The sequence below is a fragment of the Carya illinoinensis genome, chromosome 4 (assembly GCF_018687715.1).
Source record: "Carya illinoinensis cultivar Pawnee chromosome 4, C.illinoinensisPawnee_v1, whole genome shotgun sequence".
In the NCBI taxonomy this organism is placed as follows: domain Eukaryota; kingdom Viridiplantae; phylum Streptophyta; class Magnoliopsida; order Fagales; family Juglandaceae; genus Carya; species Carya illinoinensis.
In genome coordinates, this window is record NC_056755.1 from 32,152,823 (window position 1) to 32,174,784 (window position 21,962).

Below are 21,962 nucleotides of genomic sequence, written 5' to 3' on the forward strand. Positions count from 1 at the left end.
TGGGAAGTGCTAGGTCTGCTTTTGGGTGGTTTTAGTTTGGTGTAGGGGAAACTTTGGAGGGTGGTAGCAACTTTGTGGGTCATGGTGAGGGAGCAAGTGCTCTGTTTTGAGGAGCAAAAATAAAGGCTTGCCGTGTGGGGTTGATGCATGGAGGAAGACAATGGAGATCTGTTGTAGTAGAGGGGTTGGTTTTCAGTGGTTCTGCAACAACTTGGTTGGACTTTACCAGTTAGTACTGAGTGCAAAAGTGAGATGGCTACACAACTGGGACATGGGCAGTGCATGCTTGGGGCTAGTCTACTTGCAAGAGGGAAAACAGGGCTCTAGTAGTGGTCCTATACTTGGTTGTTGGACTTGTGAGTAGCATGCAATGCTGTGGTTGCTAAACTTCACATGGGGGTGGATGGTTTACAGCTTGGGGCATGTGTTGGTTTGAGGGAAGGAGGTAGCAGCAACGTGCTATTGTGCTTGTTGGAGAGGAAGTGACGTGTAGGTGGGCTAATGGACATGCTGTAAGGGTTGAAGGGAGGTGTTTTGTGAAAGGGGAGGGCTACTATGTGTGGGTGAGGTCACTTGGAGGCTACGATATGCTGAGGGTAACCAGGGAACTAAATTAGGGCTTGAAGAAGAATGTGATGCACGTATAGTGCATGGAGCTTAGTGTGTATATCCATATATATATATATATGGAGTAGATTTAAGAAATTTAACATGAAGAGACTTATAGAGCTATAACCCTATTGGGAGATAATTCTATTGGGGCATGAATTCTAGTGTAAAGTGGAGACCTGCATGGTTTATAATTATAGAGAAACCAGCATTGGCCTAATGGGTTTGGATTCATCTTATGGGCCAATTACCAAGTAAATAGATTATACTTCATCCATAAAATATTAAATGGCTTGAACCTAATTATCAAGCCCAATAACATTTAATAATCTATCATAATAAATTATTTTAGGTGTGTGACTTAGTCAAAATTACTCATTAAATCTCAAATGGGCTTCCCATGAATATTAACATCAATAATTTAATAATTTGTAGGCTATTCCAAAATGACCCATTAAACTTAATGTAGGCCCAATAAAACTATCTATATTTCATTCCTAATGATATGGAGTAATATCAGATATAGTTTTAAGATATATAAGTCATCTATATTTCCGTTGAAAAAGTGGGCAAATTTTGAATTCATAAGAAAAAATCTACTTTTTAATGATATGTTCCACTTTTCTTGAAAGGGAGTATGCAGGTTTTGTACATCTTAGTACTGTATCTAGACTTCTAGTATAACTTTAAAATATAATATATAACATTAATGTGGAAGTCTCTTTTATTTTTAAAAATAAATTTAAAATATAAGTCTAATTTTTAATATTTTTGGAAATTCTATTTTTAATTTAAATTTTATACTTTGGTAATATAATATAATAATATTGATACAATATGGTTAAGTGGTTAGAGCATTCACAATAGTTTATTTATCTTATCTTTTAAAATACATTGTTAAAATTCACTTTTTCTATTTTACATAGCGACTTTTACAGTATTCTATATATCAGCTTATCTATTTTTTCTTTACATCATTTAAATAGTCATTTTTTATTTGTTTTGTTCTTTTCAAATATTTTCTCTAACTACCAATAAATTTACAATATCCTTATATCTTTTGATATTTGGAATATACTTTTATATACAATGATATATAATTCCATCATATACACAAAATAAAAATTTAAAAAAAATCAAAACATGAAAAAAATGGGATCATATTATAAAAAATTTTAAGATATTTTGTGGAAGAGAATGAAATAGAGGTGTTTTAGATTATTAACAATAAAAAGAATTTGCTTAAACGATGAAAAGTAATATAAAAGAAAATAAAATACAAATAATAAAAAGTTATTTACAAGATAAACAGTATCCACTACATGTAATAGGTTTATTGTTCATGAATGCAAAATAGAGGAAGTTTACGTGATCCATTGGATTTGGTTTTAAACAAAAATTTATATATTTAAGAATTAGATGTATTTTACAATATCTATTGTAAGTGTTGAGGAATTATCCCACATTGCCCGTGAACAAAATCTTGAACATATTTATAAATAATGAGTTACCATATCTTGTTGGATCGGTTTTATGAGATGAACTAGGCTCATGAATTTATTTATGGTATCAAAGCCTATCACAATACGTTTGGAGGGGCCCGCATTACTTACCATGTGACAAGGAATATAAAAAATATTGATTTGCATGTGAGGAAGAGTGTTGAGAAATTATCCCACATTGCCTATCGCCAAGGCCTTGGACATGTTTATAAGGAATGAGCAACCCTCTCTTGTTGAACTGGTTTTATAAGATGAGTTAGGCCATAAATTTTTTCAATGAATGCTCTTATTATAACTATATATATATAAATATAGATATAGAGGTTAATTAATGAGGCTTGGTCCATAATTTGGAGTCTCAAAATTTCTAATGCAGGAAATGTATTTATTACTATGGTGTGGTTGGTTGGAAACTCTACCTACCAAGATGAACATCTCTAAAAGGAAGATAGTGGAGTCATGTGCTAATTGTCCAATTTGCTTGTCACAACCATACATGCTAAAGATGTATGGAGGCAGTGCTCTAGAAGGCTTCAAAAGTGTTCTTTATCTCAAGCTTTTGTTATGAGTTTGCTAGAGGACCTCTTTGTTATCATGGATGACGAAGAAATGGAACATGATGGTACATGCAGTAGTAGCTTGCAGGATCATACATTAACGTATGGTCTCCTTGCAGTATGGTCTTCCATCCCAAATAAAAGCAACTCTTACCAAACAAGACTATTTCAACTCCAGTTTTGAAATGGGAAGTTCCAGCCCCTGATCTATAGAAAGTAAGTATTGAGATGCTGCGGGCTAACAAGTCCATGAGGCCAGATGTAAACACTGCAGAAGCCATGGTTGCTCTGCTGACATGCAACTTGTCTATGCCGAGATATGGGATTCAAAAGAGTGATAGATACTTGAGGGCAACTCTCTCCAAATTGTATAAGACATTATGACAAATTATAGGAGATTAAAACACTTTTAAGATGGTTCTTACTCTGGTGGGAACATTGTGGCCCAAAATCCTCTTTCCTTCCCATACCACTTCAAGAAAACTTTAAAAAAAATTTCATCCCAAAATAATTATCCTCTTACATTAGAACATTGTCCTTTTCTTTTTCTTAAAATAAAATTAAATTGGTTTACAAAGTTCCATGTTACTTTGCCCAAGAGGTACGAAAATTATTAGTAAAAACTAATGAAACAATTGATTTTATTAATCTCATTTATGATGATATTTTCACTACTATAAATAGAATTGGTTATAAGTGTTGGGTTGTATGTGAAGACTAGTCTGTGAGCAGGAAATCAAGAAACAAAGAGTTCACTCGACTGTCACTCAACCTAGCATTCGAGCGAATCTCAACCTGTAAGTTAGCTTGAAGTACGCTCGACAGTGGCCTTGAGTGAAAGTCAACCCATGAGTTCACTAGAGTCTCACGTAAAAGTGGGCTCAAGTGAGACACAAACCCTAGTGTTTGCTCGAGCCACGCTCGACACCTCATTTAAGCCAATGATCATTAGTTGTTAGCACGAGGTGTGCTCGACACATCGCTCAAACGAATGATGTATTTTTTGCCAAGTTAGGGTTTCCAACGCCATTTATTATAAATAGTAATAATTAACTTATTGTGTATAATTTTTAGCATATTTTTAGAGAGACCAATAGTCAAGTGAGTGCATATTTTGTAAGAGAGTAAAAGCCCTAGAGAGTGAATTGAGATTGAGTGATTGTAATCTCCTCTGGTTAATAAGATTTTTATAGTTCTATAGACGTAGGCAAGTTGTCAAACTAGGTAAATTGTGTGTTGTGTTTGTTTGATTGTGTGCTTGCTTTATTTGTTTGCCATCTTTGATTTGTGTTTTGCACACACAACTGGTATTAAGAGCTGGGTTGGATTTAAAGGAGAATAATGAGTGGAGACAAAGTGAAAGTATCTAGGATTGAGAAGTTCGATAATATTGATTTTAGGTATTGGAAGATGCTGATTGAGGACTATCTCTATAGAAAGATGCTCCATCTTCCACTATTGGGAAGGAAGCCAGAGAGCATGGATGATGCCGAGTGGAACTTGTTAGATCGACAGGTTCTGTGGATTGTTTGGCTAAACTTGTCCAAAACAGTGGCACGCAATGTCAGTAAGGAGAGAACCACGTTAGATCTCATGGTTGATTTGTCAGGTATGTATGGAAAGCAGTCAAGTGCACCTAATAAAGAAGTTGCACAAACTAAGGATGTTAGAAGATGTCTCTAGCCAAACACTTGAATGAATTCAATAAGATTACAAATTAACTGTATTTTGTAGAGATTGAGTTTGATGATGAGATCAGAACATTGATTTTGTTTGCATCGCTGCCAAATAGTTGGGAGGCCATGGGGATGATTGTGAGTAGTTCAGCTAGCAAGATGAAACTGAATTACAATGACATGATCCTTGTTGAAGAGGTATGTAGAAGAGACTCGAGTGAGTTCTCGGGCTTCGTATCGACCCTGAATGTTGAAAATTGGCGCAGAGGACATGACATGTCAAACTTCAAAAGCAGGGGGAAGAGCAAGGCAAGATTTGGGCAGCAGATCACGTGGTAAAGTTATCACAAGCTGGGCCACATTAAGAGAAACTGCAAGAATCAATAAGTATTGAGGATGATGCGGTGAATGTAGTGGCTAAAGAAATACATGGTGCCCTAACTCTTATAGTGCACAGTCCAATTGATGATTGGGTGTTGGGGTTTCAGGGGCTTCATTCCATAGCACCCCATATCGAGAGATTATACAAAACTATGTTGTTGGTGATTTTGAGAAGATGTACGCAGCTGGTGGAGAGGCACTGGATGTAGTAGGAGTGGGTGATATACGCATCACACTTCCTAACAGGGGCATCTGGACTTTATTACAAGTCAGTCACGTTCCAAATTTGAAGAAAAACCTAATCTCTATGGGACAACTTGATGATAGTGGTTATGCAGTATTGTTCTTTGGAGGAGTTTGGAAGATCACTAAGGTTGTACTGGTCTTAGTGCATGGTAAGAGATCTAACTTTTTGTATTTAACATCAGGTTCCAGTGATGCATAGGGAAAATACAAGAGTGCAAAAAGGCAAACTTGATCGTGTGAAACATATAAGGAAGCCAAAGGGAGTTAGCTTTAACGTTCCTTATGTAAGCCAGGAGAAATTGGTTGAGGTGGCTAAGATCAGTTTGAGACCGGATACTCCTAGTGCAATGGGAGTTATGAATTGTCCAGAGGATAAGTTGACTCAGGGCAATGTACATGGGAGACTGAAGTCGGGTTGAACTTCAGTTCATTTTTTGGCTTGAAAACAGGAGTTGTGAGATGTAGAGATGATAAGGCTAGGCTAGAAATAGTGGCTAACATGTGGAGACCTAGTCTCCAAGTGGTAGATTGTTGGGTTGCATGTGGAGACTGGTTTGTGAGCAAGAAATTGAGAAACAAAGAATTTACTTGACTATCGCTCGACCTAGCGCTTGAGCGAATCTCAACCTGTAAGTTCGCTTGAGATGAGTGAACTCATGGGACTCGTGAGTTCACTCGAGTCTCGTATGATAGTGGGCTTGAGCAAGACACAAACCCTAGTATTTGCTCGAGTAACGCTCAACACCCCGCTTGAGCCAATGATTATTGGTTGTTCGCTCAAGACGGACTTGACACGCTGCTATAACAAAGGACGTAGTTTTTGTCAGGTTAAGGTTTTTAGTGCCGTTTATTATAAATATGTAATATTTGATTTATTGTGTATGATTTTTAGTATATTTTTAGAAAGAACAATAGTCAAGTGAGTACATATTGTGTGAGAGAGTAAAAGCCCTAGAGAAAGTGAGTTGAGATTGAGTGATCGTAATCTCTTTTAGATAATAAGATTTCTACAGCCCTGTAGATATAGGCAAATTGTCGAACCAAGTAAATTGGGTGTTGCATTTGCTTGATCGTGTACTTACTTTATTTGTTAGCAATCGTTGGAATGTGTTTTGCATAACAATAGGGTATATAGTTATGGCCTATAGTTATAGTCTATACCTGCATAACACCAGATTCGATAATACTTTTACCATATAGTTTATTATTTCTAGTGTATAATACATGTACCCTATATGCATATTATACAATATAACTATTTACTTGGCTTTGCGTGACATACTTTTTTATATCTTATAAGAAGTTAGGAACAAATTAATTTAACATAATTATATATATATATATATATATATATTATTCTACTTCTATATGTGCCTAACATATGGTATACATCAGACAACTTCGTATTACAATATAACTATAAACTATATAATATAATTAGTATTACTATAACGAAAATATAATTACAATATTATAGTTATGTTATTTACTAGTCTGGTGTGTAGCTTATCAATTACTACATGAATTCACTTTGTTATATATCTTGGAAACAGAAGAAGTCATGCCGTGTATTACAACGAGTTATTCGATCGATGATCAATAACAAATAAATAATTGCCAACTAAAAATGATATGATAGATATTAATACAACACGCTAAAATATACAGATTATAATGGTTTGCATGCATGTAGCTTGTCCAAGTCCTTTTTTCTTTTTTCTTTTCCATTTGGGTAACACAATTTCAAGACTGATCACTCATATTTGAGGACCTGTTTGGATACTATAATTTTTTAAAATATATTTGTCAATAATAGTAAAATAATTTGAGTTATGATACTTTATTGTGTTTTGGGAAAGAATGGAGAAAAAATTGAATAAAAATATTATGAAGTTAAAAAATTGTTTGAATATATTTTTTTCATATTTTTTTTTTTATTTTGAAATTTGAAACATTAGTGTTGTTTTTTGTTTTTTACTTAGGAGTTTGAAAAAATTGAAATGATTAGGAAATGATTACATAAAAAAAGTTGAAAATTTGTAATTAAAAAGTGTTGCGTATTTAAATGATTTTTGAAAATGAAATATATGAAAATATTTTAGATATATTATGCGGCCAAATGGAGCCTGAGTCTCTCATTTTGCTCATCGCAATGTGATCACATTTGAAAGGGATGAAATATCCCTAAGCCTATATGGCATCCCAAGCCCAGTCCACCACAAGAGGTAGTAGGAAGTGAGTAAGTAAAAAGAGACGAGGAAACAACAAAAAGTAGATGTTAGAGGGAAAGAGAGGAACATGAGAGGACATGATAGATGTGTAGTAAAGGCAGGAAAGGAGGAAAAAGGAACGAAGTGACATAAAACCAATTTTCTCACCACGAATTGACAGTGGCTTAAAAAATGGAATTTGAGATCAGATAGTTGAGGGCTTCGAAGGTGGGTGAGAGAGAAAGCTTCTTCAATTTTTAGACGAAAGCTTCATTTGTATAGTAAGCTATGAGAGATTATAAAATACACCATTTATAGTAAATTTACCCTCCAAACAATCCATAGACGTATGTCTTGTATCAAACCACGCAAATCTCCGCGTCTCATTCTCCATTAATGTTCACTATATTTATTTTTTATTTACTAATGGTCATACATAAGTATAGACACCATACAGCCGTTTTGGACCACAATCAAAAATTTCAAGAGACACCGATCTAGCCCAAACTATCACCAGAGGCCGAAAATAACTATTTCTCTCCTTCCAGCATATTCCTGCAAAATAAGTCTTAACAACCTCATTCCTCTTGTTTCTCCATTTCATCAAGTGCTGCTTTTTTATTCGTGGCCTCTCTCCAAATATAGAAGAATCGTGCATATAAGTTTTTTTAATTTCTTATATTTAACGTAAGATCCTTTAATTTTGACTGATTTCGCAAATGGAATTTCTTGAGTTGTGGCAAGGAGTCCTAATTATACACCACTTAACATGGCATGAGTGATTGACTGTCACTTTTAAAATTTAAAATGTGAATTTAAAGTGTTTAAATCTGACATATCAAGCACATTGGAAAGCATGTTCTACGCGCCGATTTGCATATATATTTTTTCTGTGGTGGGACATACCTGAAATTGCTAGATGAGCGTGCGAGCACACACACGCAGAGAGAGAGAGAGAGAGAGAGAGAGAGAGAGAGAGAGAGAGAGAGAGAGGCATATGTAAGGAGAGATATATCAATGTATGACCTTCTGAATTCTGCTTCCAAAAATTCCAAGTCTATATGCGCATCTTGAGATTTGGGTGCAAAATAACAAAACAACCATGTCATCATGCCCAGACTAGATCAGGAGATAAGATAGGATAGACACACATCTATATATATGTATATACAAGTACCTAACAATAGTCAAAAAGTGGTTGGGGGTCCTAGTTTTGTCTAAATAATATATCTTTTGATAGAATCTAGCAAGGGAGAAAACCACAAGGATACATACTATATTGTAAGATAGGTTCTTATCATGATTGCTCCTGTGGGATCAGAAAGAAGATGTCTAATAAGGCACTTTCTCAAATCGTTTGGTGCTATCACAAACATATAGAAGGCAAACAATACGAGGTCTGCTGAAGAGAGAGTCGAGCCAAGAAATCCCTGCCACATCCTGCAAGGAAAATACACCATCAACTATTCCATACCCTAGATTAAAGAGAGAAAAAAATAAAAAGAAAAGAAGCAAGCTTCACTGGCTTATCTTTGACAACAGTCTTTGATTGTAACTTTCACCATTCAGATACGCCGACTCAATTTGCCATTTCATATCCCATTAAGTCAGTAGCCAACATTTTCTTATATTTTCATATACAACCTCTTTTACCACTCGCCCAAAAGCTTAAACTAATGAAAATTTCAACATTTTTTGTGGTTTCAACATTGGGACTTCCCAAGTCCTAATACTATTCTCACCCATGCATGCTTAACTGTGGAGTTTTGATGGGATCCGGTGTATTATTCTTTATTCTATTAGCCTCCTTCACATGTTGGCCCAAACTGCCTCGGTGAGTAGCACCCAACATGTGATATTTATTACTTTTAAATGGGAGGTATAGATGAAGATATGGTTCATACCTAGGGCTACTTGCTCCTATAACCATGATAAACTACCGCTTGTCTCAAAAAATGAAGTTGATGGAAAATGATGGATTTTCCATCACTAGCAAAGCATTGCTGGTCAGAGCTCACTAACAAAGCTTATCCATTCCACATCTCAACCCTTTAGTCCACAATAACATGAATACAGCCCTTCAAGTTCCTCTATGAAGTCACATAACGCAAAGAATCAATTCATGTTCAAAGTAATCAGTCTATTGCCTTGCCATCCGTACTCCTTCGAAACTATATTATGTGTAACAACTCTGAAATAGAGTGTGGAAAGAAGGAAGTTCTGTCTCCTTTCTGTAGCCTTGGAAAGGATCTTTATAGATGGACCTCAATATCATGGGTCACAGATTTTGTCAAGTTGAGTTCTATGCATATGCAACATGTAGTGTGCATTGTGGGAATTGCTAGTCAGTATTATTACATCAAGAGAGAAACCAATATCATTATAGACAAAAAAAATCTACCACATAAATGATAGAAAAATGATCATACCAACTGGGTAACCGAAAGAAAGTACGAAAGAATGTCCTAATGCCCTCGATATCCAGTTGAAGAATCAGTGCTAGTCCAAAGAGAAAGAATGCCCTCTGGCGTTTTCTTTCTTGTGGCCAGAGGGAGTTCCATGCTGAAACAGAAATAAAATTAACAGATAAAGAGTAAATTTTAGATCAGGAAAAAATCTCACAGAATTTTCCGGTAAGAAAATGAGAACCACAATAATAGGCTCATGACTACATGCCAATGTTTCCAAAATCAATAATACACCTGAAATACTGCATATCAGCTAATACTCGCAAAAAAACATAAAATTATAAAAAAGATAGTATACCACCCAAGCATAAAATGGGATGAGATCAAATCATACAACTACAAGTATCCAGTAAATAATTGTTGATTACTTGATTTTGACTACTTGGTAGATAACCCATTTGCTGCCTTGTGTGTGTGAATAAAAAAACATCCATTATTGAGTGCAAGTTCATAAGCTTCATATAACAGACACAAGTTTCAAAAGCATGAGAAGCCGAAACATATATATATATATACATATATACACACACACAGAGAGAGAGAGAGAGAGAGAGAGAGAGAGAGAGAGAGAGAGAGAGAGAGAGAGAGAGAGAGAGAGAGAGAGAGAGATGGGCTTCTTTTTCGGAAGTGCAATTCTGAGCAAAAAAAGCATGATACACGCAGCCACGGAACCTCATATAAAAATAAGTTCTTTTTCAAGGGATGTGAGAGATTAGTCATGCCCCAATCTTGTGAGGTATCTCACTAAGATTTTTTTTATGATAGGTATCACACTAAAATGTAGAAGGTATAATGCAATAAATAACCTATCCAAGCCCCAACTGAAGGGTTAGGAGCCAAAATATATAGTTGCTAAAACAGGCAGGAAAGAGAAATTTATTTATTTTATCAGTGAACAAGAAAGAGAAAACTTGTTGCCACAACCCTGAAAGTATGGTGAAATAAGGCCCAAAATAATTTGGACGCCATAATGGTATCAAACATATTTTGAGGGGTAAATGTTATACAATATCCGGATAGGTAATTGAATTGAGCTGAAAGTAGGTTTTCAAATATGTTATATCGGTAAACGCAGAGGTGGCCACGTCTATGCTACCCATGAAGGAATATCGATGTTGTTTTTCCTGGAAGGATGATTTTTACTTTAAAATATAGCAAGTGATATGCACATAACATAATGATGACTCAGATAAGTATCTGCCCCACCACCCCCTCCCCCCCCCCCCCCCCCAACCCCCCCAAAAAAAAAAAATCTCCATGTAAATACCTTGCATTGAGATATTGGCATTAAGCTGTTCATTAGTAAGAGCATCCTTGGAATGGCTCTGCTTCAAAATCTTAGCAATTACAGAAGCATAATTTGGAGCTTCTGACAAAGATCTCACAACTGAATAGCCTGTGCATTAAAGATAGATAGAAATATAAGCAAATTTAATTTGAAAAGGTAATAGAATGACATTGTCCAATACCTGTGTTTCCTTACCCGTGGCTGGATGCACCATGCTGGCAGCAGCACCAAATGCAAGGTTCTTCTGCTCTGTATTTGGTAAAGATCCACCAACTGGGATATAGGACCATTCCTACATAAAAGGTCCATTGTAGTAAAAAAACCCAAAATCTTGGAAGCCTGAGTTGATAGTAGATGCAACAGGAACATTGCCAGTACAGAGCTTCATGCTCATGCCATATTGTGGACTGACACATGTATCTTTATTTCAAGGAAAGAAATATATATATAAATATATAGATGGCCATTCTTCTAATAAAAATTGTGAGCATCACTGTTTGGCCAACTAATGTTACCTCTTCATAAGTTTTTGTAATTTGGATCCCCATTGTCTGTAACCTTGACCAAAGTTTTTCCTTCAACAAACCAAAAGGCATGGCGTTTTTTGAAGCCAGACAAGTTTCCTGCATTTCACTCCCTAAATATTTACACGTAATTCTGAGAAGTAATCGACCAAAAAAAACTAACAAGCATCGAGTAAACCTCAAAGAATACTCTTGTTGGTGACATGGGCATGGCATATAAGAATGTTGGATATTCTGCTTCTAAACATGGAACCTTTTGTTTCATGTAGTCCCTGTAGTCCATGAAAACCATCAGGCTGGGATCATATGGATTGTTTTCCACCTGAAATTGTAAGAATTGACAAGAGTAAGGGCAACCAAAAACAAGAAACCAGCCATATTGTCCTATTACGAAAAACACAGAATACAGCAAATGGAAACAATTCACATATATTCCAGATTTTCTTCCTTCCCCACTTCATGTAAACATGAAAACATAGATGTAGAACATGCTTGCTTCTTTGACAGAAGGGTATTCACACAATTGCACAGCTTGCAGACAAATACCTACAGTTGGCGTAGTTTAAGATACAATGAATTGATGTTGATTCTTTATATCATAATGATACAACAATATCTATCTCAGTGAACACCATACTGGAAGTAACCAAGCAAATAGAACATCCAGCAATGTAAATATTATAACATTTCAGATATTCCATGATAGTTTTTCAACAACTTTTTCAAGAAATGCAGGAGATGAGAAAAACAGAGCTAAGAAAATCAAGATAAAGGATATGAGGAACTATTTGTAGCAAGCAGATAGATGCAGAAAAATCTAATTCCTACCTCAACCTCCACACCATAAGCCGTTTGGACAGACACCTTTGGACCACCCACCTCATACTGCAACAACTTTCCCGAAGCGGCTCCTGATGCAACAGTAGCAAGCCTATAACACCATGTTAGAAGTTTGAAACAAGGTGTGATAGATAAATTAGAGATATTCATCTACTCCAGAGTGAGAGCTTGAAAGTAAGACTGTACCTGCAGTGAACAATAATATTGTGTTCACAGGCTACAAGACTGTGGCCATTAGTAGCTTCAACAATTCTTTCCACTTTGGAACTAAGATATGAAACACCTGACTCGACACACCTAGGAGAGATTATTACAAATTATATATCTATAAAATACCATTTCCACAACCACCAATGAGTAGAAGAATAACTAATAACAGAGATCATAGAGACAAGAAAATAGGACCTGTCTTACCTTCTTAACAACTCCTCATGGAGCAAATGTCGACTTACACGTCCATAGGCACGACCAATAAGAACTGGATCATGGTCATCAAGATATACGATGGTATCCTGCCAAACATGCTCGATACAGCCTTCAAGTCCAAGATCTGAAAAATAGAATAAGTGGGTTCAACTTAGATGCCAAAGAAACTACGGTTTGGAGTTTTGTCAGAGCTTGATGCATTTGCATCATTGTTATAAAGTTCACCGGTAACGTGAATTCGCTCCCTAGCTTTAGACTAAATGACGATGACTAATTTAAATTCCTCGAAAATAGATAACGAAAAAAGAACAAATAGCTCACTGGTTCAGCAAAGGCATGATCAAATATATTAAGCTAATTTAGAAATAAAAGAGAAATACATCTGCATCCTATGCTGAAGAAGCAACAAATAAAATGAATTTGAGAGAGTAACTAATATGGAAAAGAAATTGAGAGAACATTTAGAGTAAAGCAGCCACCCTGGTGTATGCTCCGGCGCAAATGTGTAAAAGAAAGTTGGTGTTCCTATTCACACTACTAACGAAAAACATTTGTGGACAAGACATTTGGCCATAAGTAGACGTAGGATTGTAGGGCAAAGTCAGCTCCATATTATGTCAATGTATAACAGTAGTCTACATTATATTTGTAATACTATACAGCTGTAGTATTTTAGATTGTATATAGGTAGGCTAGTCAACGCCGCTAAATAGAGGCAGGCTGCACATGGTGCTGCTGAATATCAGGCGTAATCTAAGGGGTCATAGTTAGGTGATCTTCCCGCTCAAAATTACAGTACACAAGCCATGTAAATATGTTCTATATAAGTGGGAATAAATCCTCTGAAGAAGGATCATCGAATCCATTTAACATGGTATCAGAGCTTTCTTGAAATTTTTTGTGTTTCGGTCTATCTCTAGTGTTGTGGTCCTACAGAATTTTTTTTTTTTACAGAAATTCTCACCGAGCTGCCACTGAAGCTCTTTAGAATTTTTTCATAACCTCTTCAGAAATCAAGCTCTTCAGAAAGTTTCGGTCTATTTTTTTTCCTTCTCTTCCCGGTTCTATTCTATGTCTTTCGGCACTCTGTGAGTTGGCTTCGTGGTTCACGGCACACTGATCTGTCCCTCTCGGCACCATCATCTCGGTAGGTTCTCGGTAAACCACACGAGAACCATCATCTTGTTGGCATCGTGTTCTGCAGGCTCGGCAGGTTCTCGGCACCATTATTTGGTTGTCGCCCGTGTATTTTTTTTCCTCTCCTCTCGGTTTCGCGTGTCGGCGCTGGGTCTCATTTCTCTCGGTGCTCTGCAACCAAGGTAGCTGTCGGAACAGCTCCTGGTGGTATTTCCGGTGCTGTTACAGGAGAGGTACCTCACTTTCACGTGGCTTGATTTCCCGTGGTTTGACTTCGGCTCTTTTATTTTCACGTGACTCAGCGTGTGATTCTTCTATTATTTCTCGGCTCTTTTATTTTGCTCTCGGTACAGTCTAATAATTTTTGTTCTATTATTTTTTCCCGAGTTCAATTTTTTTTCTCTCGGGTTCAATTTTTTTTCTCTATGGATTCTGCACCTGTCTGTACCAAGTTTACGGACAACAATTATTCTACGTGGGCATTTCAGTTTAACTTTTTCTTAAGGGAAAAGATCTCTGGGATCATATTGATGGAACTGATTGTGCACTTAATCCTGATAAATCCAAGGATTGGGCTATGCTTGATGCTCGGATTATGTCTTGGCTTCTTAGCTCCGTTGAGCCACATATTGTCACTCACTTTCGACCTCATCGCACCGCTCAACTCATGTGGACTTATTTAAAAAAAGTATATCATCAAGATAATGGTGCTCATCGTTTTCAGTTAGAGCATACGATTGCCTTGTTTTCCCATGACAGTCGTTCCATTCAAGACTATTATTCGGCCTTTCTGACTCTTTGGAACGAATATTCTGATTTGGTTATTGTGGATCTTCCTGTTACCTCTCTTTCCACCATTCAAACCCTTCATGAAACTCGTCGTCGTGATCAGTTTCTTATGAAACTCCGCCCTGAGTATGAATCTGTTCGCTCTTCTCTGCTGAATCGCTCTCCCGTTCCTTCTCTTGATGTTTGTTTTGGTGAGTTACTTCGTGAAGAACAAAGACTTAGTACTCAAGCTTCTCTGGAACACTCTCATGGTAGTTCAGGGTTTATTCCTGTGGCTTATTCTCAACGATGAGGACCGCCTGTACATTCTAGCACCTTACAGTGTTTTTACTGCAAGGAATATTGGCATATTGCTGCTAATTGTCCTAAGAAACATTGTTCTTATTGCAAGAAAAAGGGTCATATTATCAAAGACTGTCGTATACGGCCTCAAAATCGTCAGGTTCAAGCATTTCAGACTTCTATAGCACATGGCTCTTCCTTAGGTGCTTCCTCTGATCTTGCACCTCCTGCAACAAATTACTGCACACCAGAAATGGTGCAACAGATGCTAATTTCAGCATTATCTGCAATAGGGTTTCAAGGTAAACATACAACTAAACTCTGGTTTGTAGACTCGGGTGCATCTAATCACATGATGAATACTCCTACTGCTCTATGTCATGTTCAGCCCTATGCTGGTCAATCTGCCATTCAGACTGCCAATAGTAGTTCTTTGCCAATAGTTGCTGTCGGAGATGCCTCTTCTCAATTTACTGATGTGTTTCTTGCTCCTCAACTTTCCACAAATCTTATTTCTATTGGTTAATTAGTTGATAACAATTGTGCTGTTCATTTTTCCGGTGACGGTTGTGTTGTGTAGGACCAGGTAACGGGGGAGCCGATCGCGAAGGGACCTAAAGTGGGGCGTTTATTTCCACTATTTTTATCTGTTCCAGTACTTTCTTCAATTTCGTCTATAAAGTCTTTTACTTGTCATAATGCTCCAGATCTGAGTATGATGTGGCACCGTTGTTTAGGTCATCCCAATGCTCAGATCTTATCTCATGTATTGCACTCAAATTTTCGTGATAATGAAGAACGTTCTTCTTTATCTCTTCAGTGTGATTCTTGTAAACTTGGTAAAAGTAAAACTCTTCCATTTCCTTTGCATGCTAGTAAAGCTTCTCACTGCTTTGATCTTATCCATAGTGATGTTTGGGGACCTTTCCCGGTTAGTTCACATGAAAAATTTAAATATTATGTAACTTTCATTGATGATTATAGCAGATTTACTTGGGTCTATTTTCTTCGCTCTAAATCTGAGGTTTTTCGTACTTTCACCAAGTTTTTCGCGTACATTAACAATCAATTCTCTGCAACTATTAAGACATTACGCACAGATTTTGGTGGTGAATATTTGTCTACTGAGTTTCAGGCATTCTTGGCTTCTAGAGATATTATTCATCAACGTTCATGTCCTACTACTCCCCAACAAAATGGAGTAGCCGAACGCAAAAATCGTCATCTTCTTGACGTGGTACGTACTCTCTTGTTAGAATCCTCTGTTCCATCAAAGTTCTGGGTCAAGGCTCTAAAAACTGCCACTCACTTGATTAATCGTTTACCCTCCCAAGTTTTACACATGGAGTCTCCCTATTTCTGCTTGTTTGCTAAACAACCTAATTATGATAATCTCCATATCTTTGGTTGTGTATGCTTTGTCCATTTACCTCCTCATGAGCGACATAAATTATCTGCTCAATCTGTTAGATGTGCATTCTTGGGATATAATGTGTGTCAAAAGGGATTTCTTTGCTATGATCCTACTTTACATCGTACATGAATTTCTCAAAATGTTGTTTTTTTTTAAAATCAACATTTCTTTCCTGTGTCCTCTATATCTTCTTCTTCTACTGTGGTCCTTCCTTTTTTTGAACAGCAATTCTCAGATCCTCATCCAGTCAACTCTCGTTTTAAACCGGGTGTCGTATATATGAGATGCTCTCACCCACAGTCTCTTCCGGCGGCTTAACTGATATCTGATTCTACCATGCTCCAGGACTAGTCAATTGCAACATCTTCAGAGCACTTGGTACGTCGCTCTTCTCGAATGTCAGTACCTCTGGATAGGTATGGGTGGTTTGCTTCTGCTCTTACTGCTACATTATCCAACTTTGATATTCCCACATGTTACTCACATGCTGTCAAGCATGATTGTTGGTGACAAGCTATGCAGGAAGAAATTGCCGCTTTAGAGGCCAATCACACCTGGGACATTGAGTCATGTCCTCCCACCATTGTTCCTCTGGGTTGCAAATGGGTTTATTTAGTCAAAGTTCAATCTGATGGAAGTTTGGAAAGTTACAAAGCTCGGCTTGTTGCACTTGGAAATAATCAAGAATATGGTGTCAATTATGAAGAGACCTTTGCTCCGGTGGCTAAGATGACTACTGTTCGTATGATTCTAGCTCTTGCTGCTTCCAGTGATTGGTCACTATATCAGATGGATGTTAAAAATGCTTTCCTTCATGGGGATCTTAAGGAGTGTATTTATATGAAGCCACCCCCCGGATTGTTCGCCTCTCCGACTTCACAAGTGTGTAAGCTTCGTCGCTTCCTTTATGGTCTCAAACAGGCACCGAGGGCCTGGTTTGATAAATTCCGCACAACTTTATTACAATTTTCATTCAAGCAGAGCAAGTATGATACTTCATTGTTTCTTCATAAATCAGACATGGGTCTTGTTGTTCTTTTGGTTTATGTTGATGATATTGTGATCACTAGTTCCGATTCTGTCTTACTTGGTCAGCTCAAGACTCATCTCTTAGAGTCCTTTCATATGAAAGATCTTGGATCTCTCACATATTTTCTTGGTCTTGAGGTGCATCATAATTCTTCTAGTATTTCACTCAATCAACATAAGTATGCTAGTGACTTGGTGGCTACAGTTGGTCTACAGGAGGCTACTTCTGTTGATACTCCTATGGAATTAAATGTCAAGCTTCTCAAAGAGGAGGGTGACTTACTTGCTGATCCTAGTTTATATCGAAAATTGGTTGGTAGCCTTGTTTATCTCACTATTATTAGACCAGACATTTCCTTTGCTGTACAGCAAGTCAGTCAGTTTCTTCAGACTCCTCGTCATCTTCATTTGGCTCTTGTCTGTAGGATCATACACTATGTTCAGGGCACTTCTGCCCGTGGTTTATTCTTCCCGGCCAGCAACTCTACTCGTCTTGCTGCTTATAGCGATGCTGATTGGGCTGGTTGTGCGGATACACGTCGCTCCATCACTGGTTGGTGTGTGTTCTTAGGTAATGCATTGATCTCTTGGAAGAGTAAGAAGCAAGACAGAGTGTCTAAATCATCTATAGAATCTGAATACCGAGCGATGTCTTTAGCTTGTTCTGAAATTATTTGGCTTGGGGTATGCTTGCTGAGCTCGATTTTTCTGAGACCGATCCCACACCTCTACATGCCGATAATACGAGTGCTATTCAGATAACGGCCAATCCTGTCTATCATGAGCGCACAAAGCATAGTGAAGTCGATTGTCATTCTATCCGTGAAGCATTTGAAACTCGTGTTATCACTCTTCCACATATTTCCACTAAACTACAAATTGCAGATATCTTCACCAAGGCTCTCACTCGTCATCGACATTGCTTCCTAAGCAGCAAATTGAAGCTTGTTGATCTACGGGCATCAATTTGAGGGGGGCTGTCAATGTATAATAGTAGTCTACATTATATTTGTAATACTATATAGCTGTAGTATTTTAGATTGTATATAGGTAGGCTAGTCGGCGCCGCTAAATAGAGGCAGGCTGCACATGGGGCTGCTGAATATCAGGCGTAATCTAAGGGGTCATAGTTAGGTGATCTTCCCGCTCAAAATTACAGTACACAAGCCATGTAAATATGTTCTATATAAGTGGGAATAAATCCTCTGAAGAAGGATCATCGAATCCATTTAACATATTACACCAGTTCCCTAGTATAAGAAGAAGAAGAAATAGTGTACAAATAATCCCATTGAAATGCGTCTTTGTTAGATAAAAAAGTGATACCTTTAAATTCATCCTCCCACACGCCGTAATTATTTGTAAAAGGGAGATCTGGACCAATAAGTCCAACTTTGAGCCCTAACTTGGCTGACTCCGCAGCCAGAGCAAGCCCAGCTGGACCACAACCGATCACCACCAAATCCAGTACATTCTCCGCTACTGATATAGCTGGTAGCTGCATAAGTAGTTCATGGTAATAAATTGACGAGGGAAATTCCAACGTTTCCACAGAAAGACATAAAGATACAAGATATTGCTACATTCATTTCGTACATTTAATCCATTTAGAAATAAAAACAGGAAAATACAAATGTAATTCATAAAAAAAAAGGAAGTTAGCTATGACGGAGTAATTCTCATGTAAAGTCTACTACTATCCGATGCAGGATTTACCACCCGTATTCGCATTCAATGTATATACTCCATCAATATGAACTTCCTGAACAATTCTGAAGTGGTCAAAGATCTTATAATCTTTCATCACATGAAACTTTCAGTCCAGCACAACCAAACTCATCGAACTTCACTAATACATGAGAAAGGACAAGTGCATTACTTGGCTTGGCACGCTAAGCTATGATGCATGAAAAGAAAGCGGTCTAATCTATCAATAAAAAATCCCCCAACGCAACAGAGTTTCCCATTTTCCGAGCGCGCGGAAACGAAAACAAACGTATAAACTACCTTGTCGGAGAGTTTAGACTGCATTTCCATGGGCTTGTTCTGCTGCATTTGGACAAAGAGAACCTCAGACCCACCAGCCTTTACATAATCTTCCTCGTCGGCGTCGAAATCCACAGCCACGCAACTCTCGCTCCCGGTGCGGGCCGCCGCCCTCACTTGCACGAAATGTCGGTACAAACGGAAACGGCGAAAAGAATGTTGCTTTCTCGAAACCATAATTCCAGGAGACCTCCGAAGGGGGAAAAACGTCACCGTCATTGCGGCAAGGTTCCGAGCTCCTCCAAGCCCAAGGCACTCCATCTTTAACTTGTTGACTTTCGTTAGGTTTTCCTCCTCCTCCTTCTTCACAAACCCGACATTTGAGAAGCTTTTTGGTTTTTGCAGTGCGGTTGAGGCAGAAGAAAAAGGAAAATGGGTGTTATGGAGTTGGTAGCTGGTAGCAGAGTCCAGAGAGGGCGTCTGAAAGCCTGTTCCTTTGATAACACTAACGGATCAATATTCAATAGGATAGGGAATTGCGTTTCTATGGTGAAATTTTAATTTGCTGACGTGTACAACTGTCATCCGGAGTTTGCCACGTGCGAATACTTGATTGGTTAATGCTCTGAAAAAAAAACCTTCCCTTATCGTTTTTTTCCCCTTCTTTTCCCACGTGTTTATCCGAATTAAATATCTTTCGTTTCCGTACGGTTCGCCATCAGTTGAACGACTATGATGGGATTGCATTGATGCCATCTTTTTCCTTGCAAAAATTTATTATTTTGAACAAATATGACAGAAAAAGTTGCTAAAAATATATTTTATAACAAAAATTTCACGTTAACTCATTTTTATATATTTTTTTATATAATTTATTAATATAATTAATTATATATTAAAAAAATTAATATAATTAATAATATTAATTAAATATATAAAAAATACACAAAAATAATTATACATAATATTATTTATTTTAAAATAGTAAGCACTACAACTACGAGAGATAATCTATCAATTGGTACAATCTTTTTTTAATCTTTTTACTCGTATATTTTTTAATCATCTTTGGGTTTTTGAAAAAAAAAAAACTCACAATTTCATATAAAAATATTTTATTTAATTATTAAATAAAAAGATAAAAATATTTTATCATGACATACCATCGAAATGATTTATCGGGAGTTAAATTATTTCCATTTATAATAAAAAGAGAATCGTTAAAAAATAATATTTGAAAAAAAAAATAAAAAGATGAATAACTGAAAAAGGTGCTTAAAATGTGGCTCATCGAGTCATAATGTCTGAATTAGAGTATTCACAACCAGTTTCTTATAAGTTTTTTAAAAATTTTAATTAGAAATCACATTTTTTATAATTTTTTTTAAATTTTACTCATATTTAAAAAATCTCATATATCTAATTTTCTATCATTTTTTTTATTTTATTAAATTAATTATTTTCTATTCTTTCTTTATTATTATTTTTATTATTTAATTTCTATATATTTAACTATTTTTTTTATCAAATATATATAAAATTTAATTTAGGGATGAATAATAATTCTGTAAATATAGAGAGTTACTATTCATATATTAAACCAATACCTTAAAATAAATAACTCGATAGAATGTTTATTTAATAACTTAACTCCTTAATTTTAAGGATAATTGTAGTTTAAGGGACCAAATGAGCAATGCTCAGTACTTTAAGATTCCGTTTGGTTACACAGATGAGATGAAATGAAATATTTTAAATAATAATAAATAAAATATTGTTATAATATAATTTTTTAATATTAATTTTTTATTAAAATTTAAAAAAAATTAATTATTTATTATATTTTATATAAAAATTTAAAAAATTATAATAATAATTAAAATAAAATAAAATTTTTAATTTTATGTATCCAATCCCGACAATGTTAACGTTTGAAATAATGTCATAGATAGTGCAGTTGTGGCAGATCCAGTCGAGATGCTAAAATTGTGCACCGGAGAGGTTACGTCTTGTTTGCCCAAAGCAATCTGGGTTGACTGCACAGGCTAAGGGTGTGCATCTGGATCCGGATATCCGGATATCCGGCCATAACCGGATCCTGATCCGGATTTCAAAAATTGGGCGGTTATCCGTCCGGATTAATCCGAATCCAATTCGGGTGGATAACCGGATCCTATCTGGATATCCGGATATATCCAGTTTTTTTTTTCCTTCTTTTTTTTGGCTTAAATCCGGATTGAATTCGGGTTTTTACATAAATTTTTTTTTTTAACAAGACTATAACCTAAAACAATGTTTTATAGCGCTTTTTTTTCAAAAAAAAAATTCCAATATCATCCTTAAATTGTCCAAATTTCTTTAAAAAATAATTTAAACACTTTTTAAAAGAATTTTTAAAAAAAATAAATTAAAGAAAAAAATAATTAAAAATACAAAATAAATAATATTGTTATTACATCACAATGCAAAACATAAAATTACATAAAACAAAATAAATAATAATACATCACAACTAATTAAACTATTACATAGCAATGCAAAATAAATAACATTGTTGAATATTTTCTGGATCATTTTAACATTCTAGTGAATATTTCC

At 36.1% G+C, this 21,962-nt stretch overlaps 1 protein-coding gene across 1 annotated transcript; it reads right to left on the minus strand.

Moving 5' to 3' along the window:
* Positions 1-8,181: 8,181 nt before the first annotated feature.
* On the minus strand, positions 8,182-19,873 carry LOC122307924 (lycopene epsilon cyclase, chloroplastic). Its single transcript, XM_043121056.1, has 11 exons — positions 19,386-19,873; positions 18,705-18,876; positions 12,716-12,851; positions 12,488-12,598; positions 12,290-12,392; positions 11,640-11,783; positions 11,453-11,560; positions 11,133-11,229; positions 10,917-11,045; positions 9,611-9,743; positions 8,182-8,621 (listed from the first exon to the last, which is right to left on the minus strand). Exons 1-11 carry the CDS (start codon positions 19,683-19,685, stop codon positions 8,456-8,458), a joined length of 1,599 nt encoding a protein of 532 aa, XP_042976990.1. The 5' UTR covers positions 19,686-19,873; the 3' UTR covers positions 8,182-8,455.
* Between the last annotated feature and the right edge of the window lie 2,089 nt (positions 19,874-21,962).